Raw genomic sequence first — 18,899 nt, forward strand, 5'->3', positions numbered from 1 at the left:
GCGAAACATGCGTAATATCCATATATTCCGCTGGTTGAGTTCCTACGGATTAGAACAGCGGTGGGTACACAGACTGGCTGTCATGTCTACGCTTGTTAATGACAAAATTTGTTAAAACAATTCTGTTGGGAAGGAAGAGGGAGGGAAAACATGGGACTTGACAAGGGGTATGTAGTACACAAGAGAATGCTCATAAAGTCTTGTCAAGGAAGAAAAATGACAAAAAGAGGCGAGCTAAATTCAAAACTTTTTCTCCGGGAAGATTAGCTAGTCTGGTGGAAAGTAAACGTCTTCCCCCCCGAGATATCAAAGGAGTTGTTCCTCATCCTAATGCAGTCGTCCGAAACTTCATATGTTCTCACCGATTTTCTCAGCGGGGTAGGCAATGTCATCCTACCATTTGTCCCTACAGGCGCAGTCACGTTCATTGAGAGTAGATCAGTGGCTGAGTCGAATAACCAACTAACTTTGATGGGGCCCTGGGGAGTAGGGTACACACCCTGCGCCCAGCTGAGGTTGAGGGTTTGCGGAACCACCTTCCATTGTTTGAAACCTGGAATAACCGTCTGAATACCAAGCACGTATCGGGAGAGATCAGCAGTCGGCCCAGAACCCCAAGCATGGCAGAGTGAGGTCGTATCTCCCAATCCAGGTGTTCCGTCAAGACTGAGGGCCTCCCATGTACATCCGGTATAATTAGTGTGTGTCGGGTCACTCATCGGACCCCAGACTGCGTGAAGAAGATGGAGGGCGTTAGCACTGTCGTTCGTCTCGAAAGCCGCCTTCAAATGATACCCGCAAGCATATGGGCTAATCTTCTGGGCCCAACCTTTGGCCACACTGGTATTAGAGAAGGAAAGAGCTCCAGCGGGGATGTACAATTCACGAGCCATAGTGGATAGAATTGTGCTAGGAGTGTGAGGACTGTGAGAAGCAGCCGTCTGACTGAGGATAGCATAGGAGTTCGCTGCTTGTGAGATGAAGTTCTTATGAGAATCTGAAGCATAGTATGCTTGTAAAGAGTCACTCCAGAGGTTTGCGTTGACAGCGTCCTGGAGGTATTGTAGGCGAGATTTATACATAGTTGCATTCAATCCACCATCTGTCATAAATGGAAGCCAATTTTTCAGCGCATAAGCGTAGATAAGGTTAAAATTAGTAACCACTCCAGCCAGTGAAGGGTCATAGTAGTTCCAATCACCACCTAGGGCGATATCGGAAATATTGAATAGACCATTAGACAGGGACTGTGAGTGAGCCCAATCAAACAGCTGACGAACTCGTGGAGCCCAGTATTGCAGGAAGGGGACATCTCCAGTATGAGAGTAGTACTCGGCCATCGCACTAACGAGACTGAATGAGTAGCCAATCAACCCAGTAATATTGGCTTGGATGATAGAAGCGACAGGGGACAGTTGAACCTTAGCATTTGGAACAAAAAAACCAGGAAGCTCTTGGAAGGAACCCAGAAGAGCAATTGATCCATTCATATATTCGAGACCATTGGTGCTGGCCAGTGATGTACGCATGGCCATCTCTAGATCCCCTCCATACGCGATCCGATCACGCCGAGATCCATCAACGCTAGTGGGCAATGGGTTTGTGCCGAGCGCAAAGTCCGCCAAGGCCGACTGATTCGTCAAGGATGAAAAGTACATCTGGGTACCAAAAGCGGTGAAGGAGACATTTGTGAAGTAGGCAGCTTGCGTGTATGATGCACCCAAACCAAAGGAGCCGTAGAAGGATGAAGTCTGGGAGAAGTTCAAAACGGAGACTCCGTCAATCTCTATGGATATCTGAGTGGAGTTGACCATGCTATGCACGGTGTGCCACTCATTCAGAGTGACCGATGATGGTAAGTTTGCAGAAACAAGAGCAGGAGAGTTCAACTCTGTAGCACCCGCATGAGCAGCTATGTACGAGTTGACAACGTCAACGAAGAGGTAGATTCCATTTCCCAGAGTATCACTAAGGACAGTGAATCCAAACCCTTTGGAAACTGGTCGCACCATGAAGTCTAGCTCATAGGCAGTCAGAGCAGCCGCATAGGCTTGAGCAAATGGTTGAGGAGAAAGGCTATCGATAAATGCGCCTTGGTCAGTAATGAGCCAGAAGTCAGGCAGAGTCTCAGCGGGAAATTCGCAGAGCTGCACTGTGCGAGTACCGATATCCCAAATCCTATTTAGCACTGGATCCGAGCAATGGAAAGATCCCGGGAGGAGCGAAACAGGAGTATTATCCACGGACGGACGAAAGCCAACCGCAGAAATCTCCAACTGTCCTGCGCTAGACAGATTCAATTTCTGATATCGCAAACCCCCTTGGATCAAACGGTTGCTATAGGTTGTTTGGTTGGTGATGTTGAATTGGTTGATGCGATATGTGTCCATCGAGGCAGCAAGAGTAAGAGGACCATCGGCCTAGGAAGACGAGGTTAGCTATTTCCCCTTTTTGAAATCTAGCCTGTATTCTATGGCTATACTCGTGGAGTTGCAACACACCATATAATTGTCCAGAAGGGCGAGAGTCTCGCTGTAGCTCATTTCGAAGACTGAAGTGTTTCCTGTCATGCCAGAAACCTCAAAGGTCGCGTATCCCTCGACGTCTGCTCCATAGTCTAGGGTCACAATTGCGGGAGTATTGCCATCGGAAAACAATTTGAGAACTGTATCATCATGGACAGCAACATTAATGCCCTCAGAGCTGTTATATGTGGCTGGCCTGTAGGCTGGCAAGGAGGAAGCTGCGAAGGCAGCGCCTGCGAGGAGAAGTCCTACAAGGCCGCAATGGTGATGCATTACAAAACTATCCCGAGGGCGGGATGACAGCACTGCTCTATTGATCCTAGAAAACGAATTTCGATTTTATTCTATTCTTTCGCTTTTCCTCCTTTGAAAATTACCCATTCCAATGGATGCGGAAATTCGTATTCTTATACATTCTTAAGGTTGGCTCCATCACCAAGTGAACAGTCAACCGATATTCCCAAGTGCCTAAAGGGGGAAATAATCCTTAATTGCAGATCATTTGAAGTCGAACAAAAAACCGAATCTATGGAGCTGAGTGGCAATTTACCATACTTAGGGGTGGATCTGCGCTAGTCATGGTCTAAAATTATAGAGTTCGTAGAAATACGAATATACGAATATACGAATATACGAAAATTGAAGGCTTAGTCCGTGCCCCAGCGATCCAGGAAAAAACCAAGTTTTCGCTGCCAAATATTGCCGTTGGCGGATCAACTTCCTCCCCACAAGAGCAGAAGAAAAGGCTAAGTTGTAGCGAGATGAAATTCGGACATCAGGGGCTCAGTATGTAGTTGTAATTAATTGGTTGTTTATATTTCCGGGTCGCATGTAGGGTGCACATATGTAATTGTAACTCGCAAATATATTGATGAATCAATATTCTACGAATTGATAATTAGATATCCTACATTGCAAGCAAAGCATTGAAAGCAAAGAGTCGTTCAGCTATATGAGAAAAAGACTATGCTTTTGGAAATAGATGACATATGAGCCTCGGAAGTATCGCTTCGTAACGAGCGCACCTCCTAACGGTGCAGCATACACGACGTTGGGTGAGTGATACGCGAATTCGACTTTATGTGTCGGAATCAGCTAATCTAGATAATATGAGTTGGATTCAAAATTTCTCTGTTGTGGAATAATATGCATGAGAATAATGCGGATCAGCTAGATGCCCTAAGACGATGTAAACTAACTGAATTATTATACAGTGTCTCCTCTCACTAGTGATTATTGTGTAGTTAAAACGCAGAACCAACATCAACAGAAATTGACATTTTAAGACCAATTTCATCGAGACCCGTTGTCCTACTTTCCGTCACAGTTGGTATCCTCTACAAACTGAATATTACCCTTCAACTCCGACCTTGGATTGGATCCAATTTTGGAGCCTGGACCGTCGAAAATATATGCAATCTCCTCTAAAGAAGGGCCCTTAGTCTCTGGGAACAACAAATATACCCCCACGAATTCCACAATAATCCAGAATACAAAGATAATGTAGAAGCGCCACTGAATATTCTCCAGACCAATGGGGACGGTAAAATTCGAGAGAATCATAAAGCAGAACTGTGTAAAATAGAAGAGTGACAGGCCTTTGGTGCGGATATGGTAGGGTAATATCTCCGGAATATAGAGACCCAGATTCCCATTAAAGCCGAAGTTATAGGCCGGAGAGAACAGATACAGAAACACCACTACAGTATATGCTGCTGCCTTGTTGGAATGATCTTTGGCGAACATGGCACTTCCTGCAGTGATACAGATAACAATCACCCACATAAAGCAGAGAGACCCCAAGAAGAGAGTTCGACGGCCGAGCTTTCCGGGAAGAGTCGCAAAATAAATGGCACTAACCCATGAGAGCATCTGTGAAGTAGCATTGATAAGGGTCTGTTGCAAGTCGGAAGTGAGACCAACAGAAGTCAGAATCGGAGAGAGATAGTATGACACAAAAGCATTTCCCGACATTTGTGAGCAGATGGCAGCCCAGATCATGATGAAAAGCCTTCTGCGATTTCCTGGCCCAGTGGCTAGCTCCCGCAAGAAGGAGATCAGGGAATGTGCAGTGGACTTCTCGGCGCTGAGGGTTCTTTGAATCTCATTATACTCGAACTGGACAACAGGGTCTTGGAGGTCTCCTTCTCCGTGATACTTGACTAGGAACGCCAAGGCCTCCTCGTTGCGTCCCTTGCTCACCAACCAACGGGGCGATTCTGGGCAAAACCAGATAAAAAGCAGCTGGATCACTGAAGGGAGGCCCTGGAGGGCCGAAGGTATTCTCCAAGATGCAGTGCCATCAATGCGAAACGTTCCGAAGGTGCACCAGCCAGCGACGATGGATCCGACGGAGTAAAACGTTAGGAAAAGAGCAGTAGCAGTGCTGCGTTGAGCGGGATGGGCGATCTCAGTAATGTATGGAGCCCCAACACCGGAAACAATCACGCTACCGGCTCCGATAATGACACGCGAGATCACGAACATGGCGATATTGATAGATCCTCCTTGCAGGGCAGCGCCAATGCAGCATAACGCAGCTCCTGTAGCCAGGCCAATTCGTCTTCCTAAGCCATCAGCCACGGGAGAAATTAGAAAGACGCCAGCGATGCCGCCGAGAGGATATGCTGCGTTGAAGACGCCGAGAACTGCACCTTTAGGCGTTCCAAAGTAGGTCTGCCAGTGTGTAACCGACTGCAAACCATTCATCATGGAGCCGTCGAATCTGACCTTGTCAACCTTGCGGTTTTACCATCTGAGAGAGGCAAAGAAGGAGAGAACTCACCCTTGGGAGAAAATCGACAGAAGGGGGATCAGCATAAGCAAGTTCAGCGTGCGGAGATTTTGATGCCGCCACCAGTGTTTCGTATCAAGAAGGGAAATTGGCATGCTCGCCTCCACCTTTTCGCCCTGCGAGCGAGAGACAAGTTCTTGGAATCCCATTTCTGGTGGCCTTTAGTGAGAAGATTTAATGAATGCCAGTGTACAATGCGAGAGAAAAGAGCAAGATGAGGGAGCCATTGGCGCAATAAATAAGTTCCTCGTTCTAAACCCTCCTTCCACGCGAATCCAGCCCCAGATCCCCAGATTAACTGGTCGTGTCGGCTAGTAGACTGCAAGCTTTAGTAGGTGGATGTTGGAAGCTGGCTCACCCCGCCCGCAGAAGTGAACGCCGACTGTCCGCCCGCCGCAAAGGTATAACATCTTGCGATCGCCTTTCCCCAATCTTGCCTCCTGCATGACCCTTCTCCGCTGCTGCGAACATACTCCTCAAGGGAGAAATTCTGCATTTTGCTCAATCTCGGTCTATCTTCTAGCGAGCTGTCTCACGATGGAGGGTCCCGACTCATCTCCTGGGCGAGCCACCGCTTCGTGAGTCACGCCCCCCTTCCGGTCGAGCCTGACCTGGGTAACTGACACGCGCATAGATGCGAGCGGTGCAAGCAGCGGAAAAGTCGATGCGATCGAAAGCAGCCTGCCTGCCAAAGGTGTAGAAAATTAAGCGTTAGTTGCGAGTATCCGAGTCGCAAGAAACCAGGCTTTCCCGCCGGACACCGACTGCAGCTCGAAGAGAAGATCAGTATGAGGCATCCACAGATCGTTAAATTCCCCCTTTGACTTGACCTGCAGAGAAGCTCGAGGAGGAACTCCGTACCCTCCGGAATGACGGCTGCGGGGTCAGAAGTGAAATTCAGTCATCCTTCCCCAGTTTTCCAACCCATGGCCCCGATACCGCGGATACTGATTCCTGGACTACCTCCGCGCCAATTTATGCCGACCATCGGTCTGAAGCGTTGCCAGATGGTGAAACCCCTGACGCGACGTCCGAGAGAACGAGACAAATCCAAGAGAAGCAACCTCCTACCGACTTGGTTGTGTCCCTGAGCTCCCTTTTTTTCCGCCATATCCACCCTTGGTTTCCATTTCTGGATATCCGCCGCCTTTGCCTAGAGATGGGAAATATCGATGAACCCTCACTGCTACACTATGCACTTTTCGGCGTCTCCCTGCCCTATTCCTTTGATTCGCGCCTGGATCGAAAGTCGAGCGACTCATTTTGGAAGTACTGTAAGAGGCGAATAGCCTTAGAGGTCCTGGAAGAACCATCCTATAGTTCCCTGGAAGCGTTGACAATCTTGGTCCTAGATTTATCAGGGATGACTAATGGTCCCCAGGTCTGGGGAGCATTGGCCATCGCCACCAAACTCGTGCAGCAACTGCAGAACGTCGGAGGCCGGGTTTGGAGAACATCGGCCACTGACAGTAGCGGAGAGCTGATTGCCAAAGTGGATAGTATTTACCAACAGAGGCTGTTTTGGGCGATCTATAGCTTGGATTGTTACATCACTATCACGACTGGGCGCTCATCGGACTTAACGGATGATCGTATCAAGCACTTCGTTGCCGCAAAACCACTAGTGTGGCAGAAGCACTCTACGTCCATGGAGACACTAGATAAGATCGTTTTATCACCGGTATATGTGTCTTGTTATCAATTAGAGCTGCTTGATCTATCGAGGAGGCTGCACAACGTGCACATCATGTATGCTGCACTAGGAGACGATGAGGAGTCACTGTTCCCCTGGCTTGAACAATTTCGGAAATGTTCTACGGAGCTTGCCGAGTGGGCTTGTACCCTCCCGTCTTGTCTTCATCTTCAAAATTTAAAGGACCCGAGGAGGCAGGTGGTCATGGGTGCTGTAGCGTCCATTACTATGCTCCATGCATACTACCATGCTCTCGTAATTCACGCACATGGTTTGCTAGCTTTCCCGGCGTACGAGGTGTTTCAATCAGCGCCCTTTGAAGATACTCGCGAAGAGAGTCAAAGCAGGTGCCTTCATAGCATTAGTATTATAATCGAGATCGTGTCAGGATCAGCCGTTAAGCTTGGTGATAAGCTTGGCTGGCCTTTTACCTGGTCCATCTGGGTGGCCGCTCGATACCTGCTCATCCAAGAGTCACGTGGAGGAAACCTGCAGCGAGAGAAACTCACCATTATACTGGACTTTTTACGTCAAGCGGGGAGTTATTGGCAGATTAGCAGTAAGTATTACAGACTGCTTCGACTCGGTACTAGCGAACTTCAAACAGGGATGATGCCCGGTCAGCGAAGGGGACAAAGTATCCTCCAGTTTCTGACAGATGTTCGTATTTCGACATCTGATCTGGAGGATCAATTTCGGGTCGATCCAATACTTCAAAATGGAACACTCACTCAAAAACATGCTGTGTCGATTGGAGAAGACGAACAGGAATACAGCCAAGTATCAAGATTCCAAGACCTTCAAGGAGATTCTTCTAATGGTAACTATCTTAATCTATTATACCAGGCATCTGACAACTGGTTTCATGTTCCACTATATGCATCCTCGGCATACCAGCAGCATTTGTCTTACTAATGTCGCGAGGAAAGCAGCCTTGTATATAAACAAAGTGAAGTCAATTAAACGATTTGTCTGTAAAGTAATGCGCTATATTAAACACTCTATGTCTACTATTTTCATAAACAATATCCACTACGTTGACAACTGAACACCTTTGCACAACCATTATTGTGTCTGCTGAACAGTGAAAGTCAGCTCATCTGTGCTGTTCAAGAGCATTTCTGGTTGTGATGGTAGCTTGACACGAACAAGAATTGTGGATTTCAAGCCGATCAGCTTCAAAGAAACCTTCACGGTATCGGGAGAGGTAGGCTCCCAGGATACTCTGGCAAGACTCGTGCCATCGTGATTACGGAACGGCACATTAGCTTGAATCTTAGGATAGAGACTAAGTCTGGGCTTGAATGTAATGGCTTCCCAACCAGGTTTCGCCGGTTGAACACCAATGACCTCGGCCATATACTCATAGATTGGTGCGCTGCCCCATGCATGACAATCGGAGCGCTGGGAGACACTATCCTCCTCCCATGTGGTCAATCCTAGTGCCAGCTGAGAACTCCATGGCTCCCAGAACTTTGGAAACAGTTCTTCGTATAACCCACCACCGACCATACTCAGTGCTCGTAGCGTATAGAAAGACATGGATATAGATGTTTGGACGAGGGATTCTGCGGCTGGGGAATCAAAACTTCGACGGAGGAGTTGTTGTGCGTTCTTTCCAGCCAATGCGCCACTAAGGACTGCCCAGACCTGATTATGCTGGCTACGATCACGGTTAGGATCCGAATTGGCGGCTAGACTGTCAGTAAAGAAATTGCCATCGAAACACCGCAGTCGCACGGCATCTATGATGCGATTAGCCCTGCACATATATTCTTCGGCTAGTGCGGACCTTCCAGCGCACGTAAGTTGTACGTGGGCAGCTAACTTGAGGGTATACGCGTAGAGATTGTTGGAGTAGGTGGAGATTCCGGTGGGGATTGTCGCCGGAGGAACGCCGTACGGGCGCCACTGTTCTGTCCAATCGTGAAAATGCCAGACTCCCAATTCGTCCGGTAAAGCCACCAAATCCGTGAGAGGATCAACGCGGGAATCAAAAAATGTTAGAACAGCATCGACCACGGATAGAAGTGGACGGAGAAAGGCCTCATTGTTGAAGAAAGTCAAGTGATCTGCCAACATGCAGATCCAATATAACGAGAAATGGGGGATAATTTGGTGCATGTGTGACGGCGCACGGCTTGCAGTCAGGCCCAAGCTTGCCTGGAAAGAGTTGTGGAGTTGGATTATTGCTTGTTTCGCCAGTCGATCGTCTCCGGAGATATAGTATGTGAAGAGAGCTGAGCTTCGAGTGTCCATAGCGTATTGCAGCTGCTCGTAGAAAGGACAGTCTTCATAGCAATCATGCATACAGTTCTCAAGAGTTCGGATGCTTGTCTCCCATAGTCTCTCTGCAGTCCCGCCATCCTTTGCCTCTACCTTGAGGCCTGCGAGAATGTCAAGGGGATAGTTCACCCTCATGGCTTCCAATTCTTCCAAGACCAATCCCGAGCCAACTTCAATGCGTATCTGAATAAAGCGGAACGTACGAAAATGAAATGGAATAATGGTCTCGTCCAGATCCTCATTCTCACAGTATCCAAGTCGGCTAGTATCAGCCTGCCCTCCCAAAACATACATGTCCTTGGGTCCGAGTAGAGACTTCCTGGTATCACAGCGGTTGCTCTTCTGTCTTAAATATGGTACGAGCGTTGGGGTATCCTCATAACATTCCGCGTAAGTTACCATGACGGTGCTTCCACCGGCTTGCGGACGTCGGAAGCGGAAGCGGAGGAATGCCGTCATGTGGTATGGCGCTTCAATGTCTAGCTGGTGTATCGTTCTGGCTGGAAGGTGCAGTCCTTCAATGCAGTCACTAGATGAGGTGAGCTTTTCCTTCCAGACGTGATCCGGTAAGCAGCTTTGAACGTTGTGGATTGCAATGAACTGGCTCTTTTGACTTTTCATAGGTGGTATAAGCCTTGGAGATAGTTTCCACGGTGCTATGACACCAGTGGAATTTTGGTATTCTAACACCTTCGCAGGCACCCACTCCCATTTCTGGTCAGATGCCCTATTGGTCTTTTCATAGATGTGCAGAAATTCGTCTTCAGGCTCATCGATTCGGAGCACCGTGCATGGGTCAATAGCAGTCTCCCACAGGACGCTGCTCTGGATCTTAGAGACCCAAGACTCTCCTGGTTTGACAGGAGCAATGTTGACGCCGCCAGAGGGCATTCGGGGGAAGCTAGTTGCAAAGGGAGTGGCGTAGAAGAAGCGCAGCACATGGATTCCAATCCTATTCCACCCGACGCGCAGGTAAGGTGCGAGGTCAACTTCATCATAAAACCACAGGCTGCGATCACCTTTGACTGGTCCAAAGGCCGCCAGCTGGCAATTCACATAAAGCTTATAGCGTGTATCCGCCGTTAGGCGAATCTTGAAAGATTCTGGTGGAGTACTGTCTAGCAAGATATCTCGCCTGAAGTGTACGAAAAGCCCAGCTGTGTCTATGCGATCCTCGGTGAAGGATGGATGCCACATCCAACTGGTATCCAACTGCGCGGCGGCCATATTTGCGAGAAGTCTCTAGAGACGAACAAACGTAAAGAAGAGAAAGATATGTTTCAGGAGACACGTCCGAAACACCTTTTTTCTTTTGTTTCTTTGTCCCTGCGTTAGCGTATTGCTCGCATCCATCCTTTCTCGATTAGTTGCTGTAGGTTTCTTCTCCGTTGCGGAATCGGCACGTTCCTCGAATATCCTTGTATGAAAAACGGGCTTTGGTTATCATTGCATTGATGGCGGAGGAACATGGTCCACTTTCTCGGCGTAAGTAAATCCGAACTGCTGTGTTCCCCACACTCAGATTAATTTATATCAAGTCCAGGGAAGAGCTGCGATTTTCGGTGATTACCGACTAGTGATGCATCGCCATTCCTGGACGCTAATATAACCTAAACCTGAAAATCTCCGCTCAGAATCGAGTTAATATCTCGTGGCCTCGGCCTTCGAAGGAAGCGGGTTAATGGTGTAGTATGCGAACAAGGCAAACATCAAAGCGATATAGGGAAGCATTAATTACTGGTGTCGACCCATATGGAGCGTTGAATCGGGATTGGCTGATATTTGAAAAGCAAAAATAGAGGCTTTCTAGCCTGATCCCGTAGATATAGATGGAGAACTGGAGCTTAATTAAAACGTGGGCCTTGATGGAATACGAATATACGAAAAATCTGCATGGGCCCGCCCCACTCGACATCTGCCCTCAAAGGGGAAAGAGCCGATTGGCTGCTTGTGGGCCAGTGGAGAACAAATGACCAATAGAAACGTGTACCATCAGTGTTTAACAAATGGCGGTTGTTTCTGTCAAACTTTAGCGTATATACGCCCTCGTACTCGTATCGAAATTTAGAGAACTAGACTTTGCCTTTCATCGTGCTCTCGTTCTGGGCTGGATTAAATGGGACAATTTTACTCTTCCTATCGATCTTTTCACATCTATCTATTAGTATTCATTCACTTCGGTCTACTTCACTTATCTGCACTTATCTGGCCCACCCAGAACTCGCTACATATCCAACCGTGTATGACAAAGTTGGAAATATCAACAAAATGAGCGACTCTTCCCAAGGAACTTCTTTTGCGTTATATAGATACACGCCGTCAGTTCCTGCGGCTATCATATTTGCAGCAACTTTCATCGTCTTGATAGTCTTCCACGCGACTCTGCTCCTTCGCCATAAGTCAATGTTTTTTACACCGTTTGTCATTGGTCTCGCCTGTAAGTCCGAAGATTCCCTTGGGCAACAGACATCAACACCGATAAGATGACTAACTACATGATCCTACTCTAAACAGTTGAAGCAGCGGGTTATATTGCGAGGGTTTTCTCACATTACAATACCCTTGCTCTCGGTCCCTACATTGTCCAAACCATGCTCATCCTCGTCGCTCCCCCGCTCTTCGCAGCCTCAATATATATGACTTTGGGAAGACTCATAGCAGCACTTCGTGCCGAGCATGCGTCTGTAATTTCGCTCAAATACTTGACCAAATGCTTCGTCCTCGGGGACGTGGTTTCCTTCCTGTTTCAGTGTGGGGGTACGCTTGCGTCTCGTGTCAAGACTCCTTTTCGTCCCAGAAGCTGACCAAACTTACTCTAGGCGGAGGCTACATGGCAGCTGGCTCAGTGTCAGCTATGAACACCGGAGCTCATATTGTCATTGTAGGTCTTGCAATTCAGTTGCTCTTCTTCGGGTTCTTCATCTACGTCGCCGCGCTGTTCCATTATCGAATAAAAAAGGGCGCTCCTACTACAGGTAGACTGTACGGAACATCTAACTTGCACAACTGGGAATCAATGATGTGGATTCTGTATGGAGCTTGTATACTCATTTTCATTCGTTCGGTGTTCCGCGTTGTTGAGTTCGTCCAGGGCAATGACGGGTATATTATGCAGAGAGAGTATTTACTTTACATCTTTGATGCGCTCTTGATGGCGTTGCAAGCTATCATTATCTTGATAGTTTATCCCGGGCGGGTTATATGCCAGGGCAAAGGGGAGGGGTTCGAACTCACTTCAAGAAGCGATTCATCGAATGGTTTTATTCCATCAGCAGCCTAGTAAATCGATTTACAACTATTCGATGAGTTTACGATACGACAGCCGGGTTCTCGAATTGCAAATTAGGGGAAATGGGGGGGCCTTTACGTGCAGTGTGCGTGTGTATTTTTATTTATTTAGAATATATACCATATAGAATTAATTTCCTTCTTGGGCAGGGGTATCGCGCATCATCACTTGATCTGCCCACTTGATTTTTTCAGAATCTGGTATTAATACTCCCTATTTCAAGATACAGTCTGTAGATCGAGATAATCGTATCGTTATAAAATTCTATGTTCAACCAAATTTTGCCTCAAGTAGGATTCACAAGCAAACAGATCAAACCTGGGTCGCAACGTATTAACTTTTTTCCGCTGTTTGGAATGCGATGCCGCCTCGGGACCGCGAAGAAAATCATATCACTTTGATAGAAGTTTATTTCAATAATCTTGGCACTGCAGCTCTGCGAAAAGATATCCATTCGCCACATGAATCATGCCACTAGCGCAGGGACGTCGAAGCATAGAGCGTAGGAAACTGCGGGCGAGCCACACCAAGTCGCGCGCCGGTTGTTATACTTGCAAGTCTCGAAGAGTCAAAGTAAGTGCTGGGCAACGTACCGTGAGCTGGTTGCCACATACATGTAACCAGACAATCTGATGCAAATGGCAGTGTGATGAGGCAAGGCCATTATGTGGTGCCTGCTTACTGCGGAGTGAGGAATGCATTTATCCAACCGACCCGATCACAGGACAACACAAGACTCCTTCTAATATCTTCAAAGATGGGTTTACTCATCGTAGCTCCGGTGCTGCTGATTCACCGTACCAACATATCTCACGGGATTCTTCCAACACCAGTCGGGTCTCCCAATCACCTCAGGCACTGCAATTCGATTTGCACTCTTCATTAGGGTCGGCCAGTGCCTCTGAAGGTCAGAAGGGATCGCTTCATATGGCCGACCTCCAACTCTTGGCCCATTTCATGATGCATACTTCAAAAAATATGTCGCTCAATCCTGCGAAGCGATTGCTATGGGAAACGGTTATCCCCGACCTCGCCACCAAGTACGGGTTTGTAATGCATCTGCTCCTGGCCCTGGCCGGACTTGATTATTTCTACCCCGCCAGCTCTGCCATTCGACCCAGCCATCAAAATCAACCATCTAGTGATACCCACATAAACCCATCCTTTCGCTATCTATCAGATGAACTATCCTCTCCAGGCCAAAGGTCCGTCGCAGGCGGCCAGGATGTGGACACCATTCACCTTCAAAACATCATCGAGCATCATCAATGTGGATTACAGGGCCTCAGAGACGAGCTTTCCGTGTTGTCAACTTCAAACTGCAATCAAGCGTTCGCTGGATCGATGCTGCTGGTAGGCTTCGCGTTCGCGTCTTTGCGAGCGAGAAATATGAATGACATGAGAGCATTTCCTGCATCTCCGTCCTCTGGCACTCAGCCAACTAAGCCACGGCTAGACTGGATATATCTCATACATGGTCTGACGACAGTTGTCAAAGAACACTGGCCGGCTTTAAGAATGGGGCCGCTTCGAGGCCTGCTTCACTTCATTTACGGAAACCAGGACTGGCAGATGTATCCACGCGAGATATTCATTGCTGTATCGCCGCATCAAACTCAGCACTGCACACAGAGAATTTTGAAATTCTGTCTCGGTGCATATGAAGCTTGCGCGAGCCTAAAGTCCTTTGTGGATTCTCAAAGCGACTCAAAGAATGCAGGGGAAATGGATCAAGACACACCGTGTAGTTTCACAGAGCAGAGCATGTTATTGGACTCCCGCCAGGTAGTAATGGAGCAAAAGGTCGCAATAAATATCCTAGAGGAAATGTATATGCGAACACTTTATGTGTTACTCTTTTCCGGAGATGGAACTCGAACGAGCCTAGACGTACAGGCTGACTTGGAGGAGGCGGCTGTGATGGCCTGGCCCGAGACCCTTTCCAGAAAATTCCTTGCTACATTGGAAGGCTTTGGTGATTTATCTGGATTGTCATACACCATTCTTGCCCATCTCTACCTCATATTCTCTCTCTTTGAACAAGTTTGGTATATCGAGGGTGGATTTGACGAGGACATTATGAAAATAAATACTCTTGTCAACGACATAGGTAACAGCCGTCTGATCTCATTGATGCGATGGCCTGTATCCGTGCTTGCTAAATAGGTCTCTTTTGAGCATCGATACAAACACCCATTTTATGTGCGCGTGGGAATGCAACACCGAGGTCAAAGATCTTTCTCCATTGGCACGTATTCCGACATCACATCACTGAGTCATAGATTCACCAGGCCGATCTATGACAGAGTCAACGGAACCTGGATTCTGACTCATTTCTCTTTAAGTAGCATGCAGGCTAGGCATAACGCGCAACATACGGCGGCGGTTAAACGCCTAAGGCCTGTTATACCAATTCTTCCATGTCGTCCTCGCCAATATCTTCTCCGATCACTAAAACTACTTTCTACAAGGGTTTCGCAAAATAGGGCGGGGCTACGCTGAAACAGAGAAAACGTCACTGGGCTCATCAGAACATCCGAGTGCCAAGCGCGGAGGCCCGGTGCTCGGTCCCTAGGAAAGTGGATAATCGGCTTACGAGGTCGGCATTCTTTCATTCTTATTAAGACCAGTAGAATGTTTTTCGGGTCTTTGAAGGGGGTAGGTATGGGACGAACAACATTGGCGGGTGACCGTTATGTTGACTGCTCCCAAGCTCCAGCATGAAACCGTTGAAGCTGTCGATATAAATCAACTGTCCTTGAGAGCCAATGTCTTGCGGTAACGTTTGTGTAGGACTAATCTTGTGTCTTGCCATCGAGGGCAACAACAAGCCTACAAGCGGTGGAGAAAGCCTCATTCTAACAGGTAGGCCGAGTTATGTATATTTTACCTATTTATTCATATGAAATTCAACATTAAGATGCTCAGGTAGCGAAAAACGAACAGGACCTTCTTGGAAATTGCTAAAGCCTGGTATCTCATCTTAAATTGCATCTTGTTCTATGCCTTATACTGAATATTTGTAGCATGCACCACCGAAAAGTTATTCCACTATACAATTTGCTATGGGCAGAGGTTTCTGGAAAGGAACTAGTTCTATATCATGCAAATCAGACCTCCAAAAAGTCACTTATATGCAAACAATGGGGCCTGAAGGCGTCAGCATTTGGGACCGAACATGAGAGTGATACTTCCGAATACTTTGTTACTACATGGCTGTCTCGAGCCTGTGGCAAGGCCCTACAGAAGAAGCGGGCCTATGTACTCATCAATCCAAACTCAGGCTCTGGTGGTGCCCTAAAAAGTGAAGACACGACGTTGAACCGTTGTTTAAAGCGGCACGGATGAAGCTAGAAATTGTGATTCTTTCGAAAGGAGGGCAGGCAATGGATTTGGCAGAGCGACATTAACGAATTCGACACAATCACGGCGTGCTCGGGCGATGGGACGCCACACGAGATCTTCAATGGCCTAGCAAAGAGACCAGATGCTGGGATAGTTCTACAAAAAGCCTCCATGAGCCATATTCCTTGCGGCTCTGCTAATGCTCTGTCTTACAACCTCTACGAGTCTCGCTATCCTGCTTTTGCCGCATAAGGTATTATCAAAGGCGGTATTACACCACTAGATCTCATCTCAATCACACAAGGAGACACCAGGATCATGTCTTTCCTGACTCAGGCTTTGGGGATTTTGGCTGAAGGTGATCTTGCAACCGAGCACTTGCGATGGATGGGCAATAATCGCTTCACTATTGGCGTGGCGCAGCGTGTCTTTCGTCGTAAATGCTACCCATGTGGCCTTGCTGTCCAGATTGAAATGAATGACAAGGTAGGAATTGTAGAATTTACTGCTCATTATTCAACAACAACGAAGATAAGCTAGTCTCGGCCTACAGTGCTGAAAATAGCATTGGCGACAGCGACCACGGACTTCCAATGCTGGAAATATGGAACGATAAAAGGCCCAATACCCGATTCATGGACCGCTATCTCCGATGATAAGGTAGGAAACGTTTATTGTGGTAATTTATGTACAATACTTTTCGGTTCGCATTGTCCGTTCGTACGAAGGCTGACTGAAGCAGATGCCATAACTATGTGGGACCGGATGTCAGATATTTCCTCGCCGCAATTGATTCATATGGTAATATGGATATAGTTACTATGAACGGCGACATGTCTATATTTAAAACTATCAAAGCGCTGCTGTCTATTGGCTCGCCGAGATTTTTCAACAGTCCTCATGTCAAGTACAAGAAGATCTCGGCTTATCGAATCACACCTAGGGACCAGGAGGATGGTTATATTAGCATTGATGGCAAACAAGTGCCTTTTGAGCTGTTTCAAGCCGAAATACATCGTAGGTTAGGGCGAGTTCTGTCAAAGCCTGCAAGGCTTAATACTGTTAGGATGGGAATGTTATAACATCATATGGTCCCAGTAATGGTATGTGTAACAACATACGCATTCTCCATACAAGACTTGGGTTAGGCCCTTATCTGTTGAACTCTAAATTGTAGAATTGGCCAGTTTTGAAATCGATATAAGCTGAACAACAGCATATATAATAATTTCCGAGTATCCTTTTGCTATTGCTGCTTGGCTAGATACTACTTTGTAACGTTTTTAGGTATGGAGACAAATACTAAACATGGGTGAATATGAAATACTCTCATATTTTGGAATGACTAAAGAACAGAAAAGTCTCGTGTCAAATTGAGATTTTTCAGCTCATGCTATCCCAGTTTGAGCAGCTTTGACATAATGGTTAGGATGCACCATATGTATAGCATGCGGCAACCAAAAAAAATATGCTCACCCTATTTTTCTTTCTTTGATTCCTTCTGGGCGACCCATGACTTGTAGTGGTCATCGAGGGTTTCGATTAGAGGCCGATATGCAATACCAAGCTCCTTAATGCTTCGTTCATTATCCACGGAGAATTGAATTCCTAGGTTCGCACGCATCCATTTGCGTGTTAAACCGAACAGTGGCCCAATGAACCAAACTAACAAAGTTGGCAGCTGGTGTTGAGGAAGAGCCATTCGATTCTTGGCCTGCTTTCTGAGATGTTTGGAGATATCGATGAATTTTGTCATATCTTTGTGGCATATGATGTATCTCCCACTTGATGATGGATTAATCGATGCGTTGATGTGTGCGGTGGCAACCTCCCTCACGTCGACTGTGCAGAAGCTCAAGTCAGGAACGCCGAACCACAGTTGGCCGGTAAAAAGTTCATCGAGCAAAAAGAGACTTCCAGAATCAGATCCAGCTGTTAGAGAGGGCCCCAATACTAAGCCTGGGCATATCACCACCATGTCCCATCGTGATTGGGCCTTTTGAATCTTCCATGCCTCCTTTTCAGCCGAGATTTTGGAATAATGATACGGGTTGTGAGTTACAGAGCTCGATTCATTAAAGTAGGTCTCATGTAGCGTGTTGTTATTCATGCTCATAACATCAATATAGTCCCCAAAAATAGCACCAACTATATTAAGTGTAAGCGAACTCGTACGATGGACGGCGAGAATGCGAATATAAAATCTTACCTGTTGACGTCAACACGACCCGTCCAACGCTCTCTGTACTGTTCACGCAATTCAGGACATTTTGGGTCCCTTGAACGGCTGGTTCAACCATTTCTTTTTGTCCGTCGATGATCTTCTCGGCCATCAGGAAGGGGGAAGCGACATGATGGACAATTGAACATCCCTCCATCGCAGCTGCAAAGGAACCAGGCTTTAGCAAATCCGCCTCAAAGAGTGTGAGTTTCCCTGGGTACTTTTCCTGTAAGTCTAGCAGTGGTTGAACCTTTGGGCCATTTTTTATACTTCGCACCGTAACATGCACAGCGTATCTAGCTTCTAAGAGCTGATTGACTATGCAAATGCCAATGAACCCACTGCCGCCTGTCACAAGATGCGTTTGTGGTCCCATGGCTCGTAGGTCTATAGTAACTGAATCAATTTCGTTGTATGAGTTTGTGAGTTATGTCTAAAGTTGGCTTGTTATATATCAAATCTCAGTATTTGTGCAGGTTGAGTCCCGTCGCGTTGGCGTGCTGGTGTTTTGGCTGATTTAGTGGCAATTTTATGCTAGGGCAGATCCACTCGAGACCCGAGAGGCGGCTTAGCTTCCCCATTTTATTCCACACATGAAATTTAATAAAAGAACACAAGCGATGTACCTTGACAATTCAAAGGGGTTCAGTTCGCTTCAGATAAGGGCCGCCTCATAAGAAATATGTAACCTGCTAAGCTTGACATCGCAACTGTGGATGAGATTAAACAGGCCGAGCGCCGATTGT

At 47.1% G+C, this 18,899-nt stretch overlaps 7 protein-coding genes across 7 annotated transcripts; 3 read left to right on the forward strand and 4 right to left on the reverse strand.

The window, feature by feature from the left end:
- Window positions 1–263: 263 nt before the first annotated feature.
- Window positions 264–2,798, reverse strand: BGW36DRAFT_423847 (putative alpha-L-rhamnosidase C; the record flags this gene model as incomplete). Its single annotated transcript, XM_046219886.1, has 2 exons — window positions 264–2,420; window positions 2,502–2,798. 2 exons carry the CDS (start codon window positions 2,796–2,798, stop codon window positions 264–266), a joined length of 2,454 nt encoding a protein of 817 aa, XP_046074911.1.
- A 1,038-nt stretch (window positions 2,799–3,836) lies between these two features.
- BGW36DRAFT_290342 (general substrate transporter) lies at window positions 3,837–5,414 on the reverse strand (the record flags this gene model as incomplete). Its single annotated transcript, XM_046210757.1, has 2 exons — window positions 3,837–5,250; window positions 5,311–5,414. 2 exons carry the CDS (start codon window positions 5,412–5,414, stop codon window positions 3,837–3,839), a joined length of 1,518 nt encoding a protein of 505 aa, XP_046074912.1.
- Window positions 5,415–5,856: 442 nt separating this feature from the next.
- BGW36DRAFT_458415 (uncharacterized protein) lies at window positions 5,857–7,927 on the forward strand (the record flags this gene model as incomplete). The annotated part of the gene is made up of 3 exons (XM_046222013.1): window positions 5,857–5,897; window positions 5,954–6,105; window positions 6,156–7,927. 3 exons carry the CDS (start codon window positions 5,857–5,859, stop codon window positions 7,925–7,927), a joined length of 1,965 nt encoding a protein of 654 aa, XP_046074913.1.
- A 150-nt stretch (window positions 7,928–8,077) lies between these two features.
- BGW36DRAFT_290856 (Six-hairpin glycosidase-like protein) lies at window positions 8,078–10,525 on the reverse strand (the record flags this gene model as incomplete). Its single annotated transcript, XM_046210797.1, has 1 exon — window positions 8,078–10,525. One exon carries the CDS (start codon window positions 10,523–10,525, stop codon window positions 8,078–8,080), a length of 2,448 nt encoding a protein of 815 aa, XP_046074914.1.
- A 1,041-nt stretch (window positions 10,526–11,566) lies between these two features.
- Window positions 11,567–14,753, forward strand: BGW36DRAFT_289261 (RTA1 like protein-domain-containing protein; the record flags this gene model as incomplete). The annotated part of the gene is made up of 7 exons (XM_046210647.1): window positions 11,567–11,735; window positions 11,813–12,055; window positions 12,118–12,577; window positions 12,892–12,936; window positions 13,094–13,160; window positions 13,233–14,331; window positions 14,377–14,753. 7 exons carry the CDS (start codon window positions 11,567–11,569, stop codon window positions 14,751–14,753), a joined length of 2,460 nt encoding a protein of 819 aa, XP_046074915.1.
- An 861-nt stretch (window positions 14,754–15,614) lies between these two features.
- BGW36DRAFT_394420 (ATP-NAD kinase-like domain-containing protein) lies at window positions 15,615–17,014 on the forward strand (the record flags this gene model as incomplete). Its single annotated transcript, XM_046217914.1, has 6 exons — window positions 15,615–15,891; window positions 15,924–15,946; window positions 15,987–16,156; window positions 16,247–16,418; window positions 16,473–16,648; window positions 16,675–17,014. The coding sequence occupies 6 exons, from the start codon at window positions 15,615–15,617 to the stop codon at window positions 17,012–17,014; spliced, it is 1,158 nt and encodes a 385-aa protein (XP_046074916.1).
- Window positions 17,015–17,409: 395 nt separating this feature from the next.
- On the reverse strand, window positions 17,410–18,529 carry BGW36DRAFT_423853 (NAD dependent epimerase/dehydratase; the record flags this gene model as incomplete). Its single annotated transcript, XM_046219887.1, has 2 exons — window positions 17,410–18,080; window positions 18,142–18,529. 2 exons carry the CDS (start codon window positions 18,527–18,529, stop codon window positions 17,410–17,412), a joined length of 1,059 nt encoding a protein of 352 aa, XP_046074917.1.
- Window positions 18,530–18,899: the final 370 nt, after the last annotated feature.

This window comes from Talaromyces proteolyticus (assembly GCF_021365285.1).
Source record: "Talaromyces proteolyticus strain PMI_201 chromosome Unknown BGW36scaffold_3, whole genome shotgun sequence".
In the NCBI taxonomy this organism is placed as follows: Eukaryota; Fungi; Ascomycota; class Eurotiomycetes; order Eurotiales; family Trichocomaceae; genus Talaromyces; species Talaromyces proteolyticus.